This window comes from Hippoglossus stenolepis, chromosome 1 (genome assembly GCF_022539355.2).
Source record: "Hippoglossus stenolepis isolate QCI-W04-F060 chromosome 1, HSTE1.2, whole genome shotgun sequence".
In the NCBI taxonomy this organism is placed as follows: domain Eukaryota; kingdom Metazoa; phylum Chordata; class Actinopteri; order Pleuronectiformes; family Pleuronectidae; genus Hippoglossus; species Hippoglossus stenolepis.
Genome location: NC_061483.1, coordinates 29,819,356 through 29,832,167, shown reverse-complemented (window position 1 = coordinate 29,832,167; position 12,812 = coordinate 29,819,356). Strand labels below are relative to the sequence as shown.

At 42.4% G+C, this 12,812-nt stretch overlaps 1 protein-coding gene across 5 annotated transcripts in view; it reads right to left on the bottom strand.

Annotated features, from left to right (window-relative positions):
• adamts17 (ADAM metallopeptidase with thrombospondin type 1 motif, 17) overlaps positions 1–9,939 on the bottom strand; it is a 118,628-nt gene extending 108,689 nt beyond the window's left edge. For all 5 annotated transcript variants that reach the window (XM_035162416.2, XM_035162420.2, XM_035162421.2 and 2 more), the window contains exons 1-2: positions 9,743–9,939; positions 9,009–9,373 (exon numbers count right to left, since the gene is read on the bottom strand). In XM_035162416.2, coding sequence (XP_035018307.2) covers positions 9,009–9,373; positions 9,743–9,800 — 423 coding nt within the window. In that variant the 5' untranslated portion in view covers positions 9,801–9,939. The remainder of the gene's footprint in view (positions 1–9,008; positions 9,374–9,742) is intronic.
• Between the last annotated feature and the right edge of the window lie 2,873 nt (positions 9,940–12,812).

The following is a 12,812-nucleotide window of genomic DNA, read 5'->3' as shown; positions in this document are numbered from 1 at the left end:
AAACAAAGATTGAACTCTTTGGCCTGAATGCCAAGCGTTATGTCCGGAGGAAACCAGGCACCGCTCATCACCTGGCCAATACCATCCCTACAGTGAAGCATGGTGGTGGCAGCATCGTGCTGTGGGGATGTTTTTCAGCGGCAGGAACTGGGAGACTAGTCAGGATCGAGGGAAAGATGAATGCAGCAATGTACAGAGAATCCTTGATGAAAACCTGCTTCAGAGCGCTCTGGACCTCAGACTGGGGCGAAGGTTCATCTTCCAACAGGACAACGACCCTAAGCACACAGCCAAGATAACAAAGGAGTGGCTTCGGGACAACTCTGTGAATGTCCTTGAGTGGCCCAGCCAGAGCCCAGACTTGAACCCAATTGAACATCGCTGGAGAGATCTGAAAATGGCTGTGCACCGACGCTCCCCATCCAACCTGATGGAGCTTGAGAGGTCCTGCAAAGAAGAATGGGAGAAACTGCCCAAAAATAGGTGTGCCAAGCTTGTAGCATCATACTCAAAAACACTTGAGGCTGTAATTGCTGCCAAAGGTGCTTCAAGAACGTATTGAGCAAAGGGTGTGAATAATTGTACATGTTATATTTCCGTTCTTTATTTTTTATAAATTTGCAAACATTTTAAACAAACTTTTTTCACTTTGTCATTATGGGTTATTGTGTGTAGAATTTTGAGGAAAAAAATGAATTTAATCCATTTTGGAATAAGGCTGTAACTAGGGCTGCACGATTATGCCCAAAATCATAATCACGATTATTTTGATCAATATTGAGATCACGATTATTTATCACGATTATTCCTTAATTTTAGGGACAACATCTTTTTATTGCACTTTCACATTTAAATGAACAAGAACACTGCTTCCACTTCCATTGTTGTGCTACATTCTGGCTAATGTACAAATCTTTGCATCAGACTGGTCCTTATCACAGTGCATCTCGTAGAAGGAAAATATAAATAAAATAGTATCAACGCTTTTTACCCAAAATTAAATCAACAGAGCACTGCTTTCACTTCCATGTTGTGCTACATTCCAGCTAATGTACACATCTTTGCATCAAAATAAAACTTATACGGTTATAAGTTTTTTTCCCCCCCTGACGTTTTTCATACAGTGCAGGTAATGCCTGTTTGGAGAAATAATTGCGCGAGGGGATCACGTATCTCTTGTCTAGTGTCTTGACCATTTTTCTGAAGCCTTCATTGCTCACAGTATTTATTGGACACATGTCTTTGGCCAAATGAAATGCGATTGCATCCGTTATTTCAGTGTGTCTTTGGGAGGTGGATGGATACGCTGTCGTGCTATGCAGGGTCGCTGGTATGGTTTTCTGGGTTGACGTTGGACATGGACGGAGATTCAGTGAGGTAACGTTAGCTTTGGCCTTAATGCATTTGTCGTACTGTGGTTTGTGGTGATTTTTCAGGTGGTTGAACAAGTTAGTTGTATTGCTATGCGGCGCAGACACAACTCTAACGCACTCTGTGCATATGATTTGTTCTTGGTTAACATCACTTGCCCTAAATCCAAAAAACTTCCAGACGAGTTTCTGCTCCTGACATTTGATTTACCTTTCACACGACACCCGTGACCGTCTGCTCTCTGTTCTGTTGTCTGTCTCTCTACTCTTCTACTAATACCGGAGTCGACTGCAGACAGAACTTTTTTGGAGGCTGCCGCTGCAGGGTGCGCACATGACACCTCCCATCTCGTTCTCCCGCTGGTGGTTGGCTGACTGTTAGTTGAGGAAGCGCTTGATTTGATATCTAGCAGAGCACGCATTTTAAATGTCAAGTTAGTGTAAGAAAGTGGATCGGTTTCAATGTAACTTGGCACATTTCGCATTTCTGATGAATAAATCCATTCAATTGTTTTAAGATTTGTAGGATTGGAAGATACACAGCTTTATACCGTATAACTCTAGCATTTAGCTGAGTACATAGGCTACTTTTGTTCAAGCAAATATAGTAATCATACCAAAAACCTAGCAAAGCAGCAGACAACAGACTGTGTGAACAACAGATACCTCATAAAAGGTGTGGAATAAGGGGGTTAGGGTAGCTTCAGCTATTAAATGTCCAACGGGCACTTTTAATGGAGAATACTGACGTCAAGACAATCTCTATTGTTCATGAAATCAAGACACTTCAATCATCATATATGGCATGCATGGCATCATATAGCAAACAAATCCTGTCTAGCTCGTATTCCAAAGTTAAGTCAAGTGCATTCGGCACTCTTTCCAACACATATTTGTGAGGTCTCTGCTAACACAAAGGCAAACAACACAAAGCACAGGCAGGAGTCACAATACAGCCACTATAACCATGCCTACCCTGACAAGAGCAGTATGGTAAAATAGGGCAGTAGTTGAGTCTGTTGCGACACTGAGTCCCAGGGCTAAATGTTTCATCATGATGTGGACTGGAGGACTAGATGAAAGCATTCCCAATGTTCCACAAACATAAGTACATCAAACTAATCATAGGCATTGGCTGGAGAAGTTCATATCACAGTCGTAGTGACCAAAATTATCCGTATAGTTCTAAGTTTAATCACGCTGTTGTAAGAATGAGCTTTCCAGCTGTTACAGCGGGAGAACTCAAGTGTTGCCACATTTAGCAGCACTTTTTTCTCACTGCAGACAAGGTAACCATCTTCCATCAACTTGCTGTCTAAAGTCCAAAATATGCCCACACTTCAGACTTTTTCTGCTTAGGTGGCATGCTCTATATCTGTAGGGCTGTCACTATCAACTGGTCCTTCCACCATATTTATACTACAGATAACAAATCCACATTTTTTTCTCTGTCTGTGTGCCTTGGAGACTTGCAAAATTTGGCCGCCGCTGGAAAGTGTCAACCAACTCCCCATGTCAATCAACTGCTGTTTAAATGGTAAATAAAAATTTTAAAAGTTCTACTAACCATCATGAAACCAGTGACCATTTCAACCCTAATCTAGAATAGCCCAAGTTGTGGTTGGAAAGAGCCTCAGCTGTAAGAGTTCAATTTCATCTACAGCGCTACGGTGAGAAGTAAGAAACCAGTTCTCTATGTTATACAGTATTAGGACTAAGAGGGACTCTAAATAATACAATTGAAAATGAACACTCCTTCTCATACTTTATGTTCATTATCGGTTTATAAAATTTTACATACTGAACAAAAAATATGAACACATCGGTTTTGCTTTTATGAGTTCATATAAAATATATTTTTCTAAACACAAAGGAAATGTGTTGACAGATATGCTTATATCAGTGTTAGAGAGCATTTGTGGGCTGGTCACAATAAAAGGCCAATACAAGAAGTCAAACGTCTCAGATGTCATTAGCCATGTGGGAGCCTGCAGTCTGCATGCTGCCTGCAGGCTTGTCAGCCCGAGCAGTGTCTGCAGAATTAAATCCATCATTCCACCATCAACTGTCTCGGAATTTGTTTCCAAGAGTTTAGCAACACTGAGAACAATCCAAAGGCCTGTTGACCACATGTCACCATACCAGTATAAGCTCCATACCAGATAGTGAGTCATGAAAATGGACCACTGATCCTATGTTGTTCAACTGTCAAAAACTTCCTGGATAGTTTTGTCCACTGAATGCTAAATGTTCTGTAAAGTTTCAGTGTGATTTCTAATCCTTAAGACCTTACCAGCGTATTTTTATTTTTGCTTAGTGTATATGATGAAATCCCTTTCTTATCTTCTGTAATATTTCTATTGCGTTAATGTCCTTCTCTGTCCACACAGATGAATAAACGTCTGTCTCAGCTTGTGTTTAACTGTGGGATAAGGCCAAACTTCAATTGGTGCTGCTGGAGATAGGGTTATCTGATGCCATGATACTATTTATAGAAGTGTATAGTGGGGAAAGATTGATAGTAACTATGCACAGCTACAACATGACATCAAGGATATGAAACTGCTTCCTCGACACCTGTCCTCAGCATTGGGTTACAAGGTTCCAGCATTCCCTGAATATTGAGAATCATCCCTTGGGTGGATAGGTGATGAGCTCGCTGGGTGAAACGATACCAGAGCAGCAGGGATGAGTCTTGAGACTTGCACTTGATTCATACTTCAGTTGCAAAAAATAGTACTGTAGTTGTAATTTTACTTTAACTGCTGTGATATTTAAGGGAGAGTTGCCACAAATAAACCTAAAAACTTAAAACTCTTAAATGCCAATTATTGTCTCCTTTGACAGAGGCTAACATTTTCCCCCTGCTTGTGAGCATAATAACATGCTGGACCAATCTGTACACTAGATTTTCTCCTCTGACTCTTGATCAGACTGCAAAACAGTGTTTCCGTACTTGAAAGCCAACATACCATGGTTTTATGGATCAAAAATGTAAGATTCTGGAGTTTCTATATATTGCCCCCATATTGACCATTTCTGATCCGATTTCCCTATCACAAAAATGATTTGCCCTCCGATAGATGACAGCCACAATTTACATGACCATTAGAGGTCGTTGTCAGTGCAATATAAACATAGGTCAATTATAGGTCATAGGTCACACAAAAACAGACTGGAATCAAACCACTGACCTTCAGGTTAGTGGACTACGACCAGCGTTACCTCCTCAGCCACAGCTGACTGTCCTGACTGTTTAGCCATTTTCAGACATGACCTCTGGAGGCACTCCGGAGAATTGGGTCTGGACTTTCTCTGGAGTTTGCTTTTTGTTTTCTATTGGGGTTATTTGACTTTGCATTTTTTGCATCTGTTGCTTGTTAGAAACATTATCAACACGCCAACTCACTTGCAGTGGATCCAGCAGAGGATCTCCTATTGTGGTCTCTCATTGGCTCCTCCAGACTCTCTGCCAATCACTCAGACATTTGCGTTAACACATTAAGCCCCTGCAGAGAAACTCCAGAGGAAATTCTGTGCATGTCTGTGGCTTGCATATCTCCAGAACCGTTCAACTTATTGGCTTCCCACTTGACATGTGTGTTGTTAAGAGCCATCTAAAATGTTAGACCTCCCTATGCCCACCATAGGGAGGGGCTTCAGCCCTTCTTTCCTCTTGCTGCTATAAGCCAGTGAGGTGAAAAGGGGTAGGAAAAACAGTGTGGTTTGGCTGTACTTTGATCTAGAAAAAGACAATAAGGTTGTATGTAGAATATTTCACAATAATAAAACCACTCGAGCAGAGCAGGGCAAAGCGTATATACATTCAGCACAGGAATGTGGACATTAACCTGTAAGGAAAGTAGGCTGCTGTTGGAAGCACTGCAATGTTTGCCACACTCGACAAACCAATATGACACTGCTGTGTTTTCCAGTGCGTTTCCTGCACTTGAGTAGCCCAGCCGGAGCACAGACATAAATCCAATAGAACATCTGTGCCGAGACTTGAAGATTACAGTTCACAGACGCTTCCCTTACAATCTGGTGAAGCTTGGCGAAGCTTGAGAGGATATGCCAGGAAGAATGGGATAAACTGCCAAAATCCAGGTGAACAAAGCATTTGGAGACAGCATAAATAGCCTTGTAAATGCAAATTCGCTTTAAAATTAACATATTTGAGGGATCTATTAAAAAAAAAAAATCTAACTTGTTTTCAATTTGTAATTTTAAGTCATTTGAATTTATATCAGCTCCAGCTCATCCCTCCCCAGAAATAATCCCAACAAGTTTGGAGTAAATCCTTCAGTTATGCAGCACGATAAAATCAGAAGATGATTAAGACATTATGTAGTGAAACATACTGTCCAGTGTCAGACAGCTCTGTGTAAGTTGCAGGTCGTGGCTCCTCCAACAAGATGATCACAAAAAAGCTGCTAAAAGCAGCTGACAGTGGATCATAAAACACTGGTCTATTCTGAATTAGCATACTGTAAAACATATGTATATATTAGTTACATTTTGTTTTATAAGAGCAATGATGAAGCCTAAAGTCCTTAAGAATCATAATACAGTGTAGTCTCTTTGACACAGTAACACAGTGACATACAGGTCATTTATTTGGCACTGGTATATGATACCAGTGGCCAAAGCTCAGGTATCACTATCAGTGTTGGGACTGAAAAGTCAGACTGGTGCATTCAGCGCTGCCTCAATCTACAACAATATCACAACTGAGAATAGTACACACCTGCTATTGTGCAATGGAAGCAACGGAGGCACCAGAAACAAGTGGAGAAACATCAACTGTACAACCTCATCTGAATGCACATACTCTTCACCCCATTTATCCTCAGCACTGTTGCCAGATTTCTGAAAAAGGCCATAACCAGAAAGACAATGAGATTAACATGCAGCAGAGCAGGGGGATGGGGAAAATATATTGATTGTATTTGAATTAGTTAAAAAAATGAGCGTGCCAGTTCAAATCGGTTCAAACCTGATTTTTTGGGACAAAGTGACAGCGCTTCTGTTTGCAGAGCATGCCTGGCTGACTGATATACAGGCGTAAGGACAGGGGCTGTGACTGGATAAAGTTACGTATATAACCTGGACAATATGGCGATAGGTTTCTCACAGGCAACCCATAATACATTGGGGTTGAGGTGCATCTATGTATGGGAGAGATTTTCTTTTCCCACCTAAAGAGTCACCAGGTCTGACGTAGTTAGCTCCAATGAACATACATCACATTCAAAAACATTTTTTTCCATCATAATAACATCCAGCAGCTGTCTGGAGAACAAAATTCAACGAAATGGCAATAAAAAGGTCAAAAAGTCTGCTGTGGCTGGCAGCCAATAACAACTTTACTCTGAGCTTAAAGGCATCTCGGCTACTCACGGTGCACAAACCTGACACACCAATGTGTGCCTCTGTCTGCGCGCATGTGTGTGTGTGTGTGTGTGTGTGTGTGTGTGTGTGTGTGTGTGTGTGTGTGTGTGTGTGTGTGTGTGTGTGTGTGTCTAGACAAATACAGACAGCCTGATCACACTCCGAGTCAGTCTTCAGATCAAACACACAGCGAGCATGTGCACGTGGCAGAGTCGCTACCAGCTCAGAAACTTGGAAGTGGCAAACCGATATCTGGCACACTCTGTGCCGCTAATAACATTTCTAAGACCTCTAAATAGTCCCACATGACAGCCCACAGAGCCTTCATGTTTCTGACTGAATTCCAGGAAGACTTCAACTGTGGATTTAGAGCTTCACCTGTCCACACAGAGACAGTTTGGACAAATCCTACACTTGTAACAGTCACAAACTGGGTTTATTCAATTTAAGTCAAATCAGTCTAATGAAACGATCAAGCATCCCAGTTCAACAGAAAAAGTTGAAAACACTGTTTAACTATTAAATATCCAATAACTACAAAGCTGTTTTATTACTACTGAAGTCTTATTTGACTTTCCACCATCATTTTGTTACTTACAATAACACTGCCTCAACAGGTGGTGTCAACGAACCAGTCTTTAAAACGTCATGAATGTTTAGATTTGTCTAAACATGAGACTGCTTTCCTTTTTTGACTAGTTGTAATGCAGCCCGAAACAGTACTATATTTTTGATGCTGATACTGATGTACGATGTTGAACGCCACACGTATGGACCCAGAAATCTAGTGAGTGGGACATTATACAGAGCAAAAATAAACTTGTCAGTGCTCTCTGGTGGACAAATTATGTAATGGAGGTACAGCTTTTCTAAATTAACTCAAACATGACATTTGTTGTCTTATGTCCAAGATATACGATACTGACATACCATATTGGACAAAAGAAAAGGTGCTATTCCTAACAAAAATTGAAATACACAGTTATGTTGTGTGGTGGTTCATTAGACCACTCAGAAGAAAGCAGGATCTGCTCTTTCATTGAGATGTCAATGTTGAAAGTGCAAGATTCAAAGCTGCAGTATGGTGGACACTGCATCATTTCCCATTATGTGCCAACAGCACATTACTATAACTTCTGCCAGAGCTGTTCATTCCAAGTATACAATATGTAATAAAGGAACTGAGAATTAATTAACACTTTAAAACTGGGACACAGCTAATTTACTGAGGACCTTAAATGAAACCCGGCTGGGCCTAGTCTGGACAAGTTGTGAGAGACTTCAGGTTTAACTGCTTAACTTTTCTACTAAACCCACCCAGTGACTCACACTGTACACAGCAGGACAATAATCTTGTCCATTCACTGTAGGTTAGCTGAGAGCTCAGACAGTCACTGAGGATTTGTAGAGGAAATAAAGGAGCAGAGTCTGCAGCAGAAGCTGGCTTCAGCACTGTTTCTGCTGCAGAGTCCAGCACTCAGGCTGAAGCCCTACCTCCACACTCACTTTACATAAGAGCATTATCAAATGCCTCAGCTTATGTGGAACTTCTCATGCAGGGGAAATTCACACAATTGTATGACCATAAGGGACTTTTGTAGAACCCTGTCACATAAAAAGTATATAAAAGTACTGAAAAGTTTATTTTTTGCCTTGAAAATAGTAGTTTGGCCAAATTTATGCTGAACTCTTAAATCTCAGCTCCTTTTCCAGCGCTTACAGCCATTTCTGTTAAATGCAGTTGAGAACTGCACAAAAAGTTAGGAAGTGGAACTTGAGCTAATAGTGTTCGTCAAACCTAGTTTCCTTTTTGTTTCCTCTAGAAGTTTTTATGTTTTTAATTCCTCTGCATTTCATCAGACTGGAAAATACTGTGCATGTGCGTGCATCATTTTCAACACATTTCCCCAGATTGCAGCCAGACACATTTATCTTTGGAAACAGGATCTCCAAAAGCTTTTGAAATCAAGTTCTGAGGATTTTGGCTTGACAGCCTGACTTTGAACCGACCGACCCACTGGCAGGTCTGTTGGTTTTAAGAGATTAACTACAATGACATATGAGACAGGAGCTAATAATCGTGCTTCGAGGTACTTCATCAGGATGGCTGCATGGACACTACACCAAGCTGCTGGGATCCAACATGCCTTCTCAGCGCGTGAAATGGAACAGGTTTTGAGCTCAGCTTCTTAAATGAAAAGACATGGAAGCTATCAACAATACAAGAAGAAATGAAGATGGATTTACCAGACCGCCACAGGTGCTTATAGATGCCAGGGAATCCGTGTGGTTGACGATGGAGCCAGAGTAAAAGCAGAGCTGGTTCATGGACAAGCTTCTGACCGCTGCGCTCTTGTCCCTGCGCCGCTCCTCCACCACGAAGTCCCCCGAGAGAAACGCACTGTCCCGCGTCAGATTCAAATGCAGGTCCCTGCCAAAAGCGGGCAGTGTCACGATGATGTTGTCCGGGTCAGGGTGTCCTCCCCCCGGGGCGTCCAGGGAGCGCTGACCCCGGCGCCGCTGGGCGCGGGCGGTGTGGTGGGTGGACAGGTGTCCCTCCTGGCCCGACAGCAGCCTGGGAACCACCTCATCTTTCTCCAGCTCAGATTGGGCTGTGGGGAGAGACACTTCCCATCAGACAGCGGCCGCGATGGGTAAAAAATAGCCTCCTGCCCTGACTCAGTGAACTGACTGAACTGTCTGCGCTAATGCTCCGTGACTTCTGCAGCCACGTTCAACTTAACTGCTCCACTAGCGGTTTGCAAGGATCTGCAGCCTGTAACTATTAGGAACAGTCTGCAAGTTATTACACTGCAGCGATCACTCGATGAAGTCGATGTCTGAGGAGTGAATCGAACAAAGAACCACAGTCGACTTCATAGAGCTGGTCTTAGTCATACATTCAGCTGTTTAACAGAGGAAAGTGGTGGCTCTGGTTGACCTATATCTAAGAGAAGCAGACACACACAGTCAGTACTCACCAGCGAGTCCGATGCACAGCAGAGAGACGAGCAGAGGGCTGACATGGCTGGCGCGCATGGTGGAGCACAGCAGGCTGAAACAGCTGGAGTGGTGTGTGGTGTGGTCGTGCGGGGACAGGAGCCTCGACACGCACAGCTCCGCGCAATCCTTCCAAAGTTGGAGAAGTTGGAGTAATTAAGGCTGGAGTGACTTTGGAGTGTAGGACACGCCCACGCAGCGTGGACCGACCTTTAATGGTGTCACATTGGCCCCGTTACGCTCTGACCGAGAAATCTCTGCCTTTTCATTGGTCGGTGAAGCTGTCTGTCACTGCCGGGGTTGAAACCCTACACGTGGTTTTAACTGAAGGAAAAAAAGGGCAGAGAACTGGCTTTTACGCGCGCGCGCGCGCGCGTGTACGTGTGTGTGCATGTCTATCTATAGTTATGAGGGCCAATTTTGGTTCAATAACGTCATTGTGAGGACATTTCGACTTGTCCTCGCAAATTCAATTGGCTGTTTGAGGGTAAGGGTTAGAATTAGGGTTAGGTACGGGTTAGGCATTTAGTTTGAATGGTTAGAGTTAGGATAAGGGGCTAGGGACTGCACTTTGCTAATGAGTGTCCTCACTAAGATAAATGTACAAAGATGTGTGTGTGCGCATGTGTGTTTGTGTTTGTTTGTGTGTGTGTGTGTTTTGTGTCGTTCTGAAGACATTTTTGCGGGTCTAACTTCAAAATACTGTGTGAGGGATTCAGACTTGGTTTGAGGGTAATGCTCACACTGTGGTTAAATATAGCCTACTTGCGTTAAGCGACGGCTGCCCATTATGGTCAGTCGTACAAGTCTTCAAAAGTCGTACAAGTCAAGATGCATCCACAAGATGCAAAGTGTGTAGGGGCAGGACATGACAGAATAGGTAATAAGCACGTCGTCAGCAACAACAGTGGCGAAACAAAACAAACTAAATAGTATGCTGTAAGGCCTCACGTACCATCTATGATGGCACCTTAATGGCTTTTTCCTCCATGATCTAAGTCACCATAGGGTAACCTCCTCCAATGTTTTTTATTTACAAAATGCAAATCCAGAAGTTCTATTATGTCTGAGTTCTGTGGTGTGCCTTCTCTTGGAATTCTCCAGTAATGTGTGGTGCATGCATAGTAGGAAGAAAGTATGTGAACAATTATGTTCACGATACATCAAATCCCCCGACGAAAAGCAAGTATATCTATGTATATATGTAATATATCTCTAACCTAAAAGTTCCTCCTTGACAATGTAAACGGGAGTCGACAAAAAAAATCTTGAGTCAAGAATGGACTTTAAATCTCTACATCTTTGATATACTTGTTTCTATAAGATCAGCCTTGCAACAAAGCATCAGTCAGGAGGAGTCACAGTGGGTGCTGAACCAAACCGTTGACCCAGGACCTCCAGGGCCCTGATTCTGAATGGTCTAGTAGCAACAAATAAGGTCCTGGACAACTCTGACAACTGGAAAATTATAAGATTGTTATATAGAAAACTATTTGGACACCTCTGAAGATATTTTGGTCTGGCTCTGCTTTTCCTGGTTTGGCTGTCTTAGCCCCAATGGAAGGAAATCGTCAATATTTTTGGTTATAAAAATGGGTTTCTTGTTTAACATCCCTTGGATGAACTGGAATACCAACTTGGAGTTAAGTTTTATCACCCATTATCATCACAAAGCTCTTCTGGCTGAAATGTAGCAAATCCCTGCACCCAGTTTCTGAAGTCCTGTGGAATCGCTGATAGCAGAGTGGAGGCTTTAAAGCTGCAAGTTTGCTTCTTCAGAAGTATTTGTAGGATGATCTAAAACAAATTCTTAAGTTCAAATAGCTGTTTTCAGAACTCTGGAGAATCTCAGCACAATGGACAATTTCTCTGGAGTTTGCTTTTCACATTTGGAGAATGCAGCAGGTGATTCTCTGCTCAGCCGTGTTCGCAACAATAAAAAAATCTCTGGAGTGTTCAGGCGAGAAGAAGGATGTAATGTATAAATTCCGCTGCTGAGATCACGTGATTTTGTTTACAGCACATCGACGCCGACGTCAGTCCTTATCACCAAAAGCTCTTTTGACATCTTTGTTTGGACCTTCAAAATGTATGGCTCGGCCTTTTCATCCTGAGACATTTGTATTCCTTTAGTTTGATTCATTTTTGCCTATGTCACGTGTTAGAAATCTCATCCTCCAGAGGATCTCCTGCTGTGGTCTCACATGAGCTCACTTTGATATTATCCAGAGTTTTTACTTGGAGACTGGCACAAGAGCCTCTCAATCTGACATTTTCACATACAACCTCTCTGGAGAATATCAGGACACTATCTGGAGTGGAGTGCATTTCTGAAAGCAGCTACAGTGTGTTTAACCATATGTGTAAATTTCCATCAGCGATGATCCAACATTAACGCCTACTGCACGCATGTGTGTGCAGGTGAGAAAGATGCCAGGGGTTTGAACTTCTCTCTTTTCTCAATACAGGTAAAAAGTCTTTCTGTGAGCTACTGAGTGCACTACTATGAATCACTTCCAGGACAGGTTGTGTAAAGTGTGTGAGCAGATATCTCCATTTTCAAACGTATCACCACCTCGTCACCTCCACTTCCAGTGCCTAAGGATGTAGTGTGACCTGTATAGGTATTGAAATGAGAGGGGAAGGTACAGAGGTCAGGGTGGTGAGTTGGTGTGTAGCTCCTGTCACAGACCCCCAGCTAATACTCATTGTGTCTTATCCACAACCACATCTTTGCTAACTGATTGTCCCTGATTGTTTCATTTGCTGTTGTACGTTATAAAGTGGCAGCAATATTAAGATAAGACCGTTTCAGAACCAGTTTAAAACTCCTTGTAGGGGTTCAAATTAAACAAGACCAGAATCCTGAATGACTGAAGTTCACACCCACACAGACAACCAGATAAAAACCTTATGATGAAAGGGTATTTCACACATACTGTGCATGCAGTATATACTGTATTAAACTATGTGTTCGAAAAACACAACACATACACTCCCTGATTTAAATGCACATATTCGTACATACAGAACAGTGATGGAACAAAAATG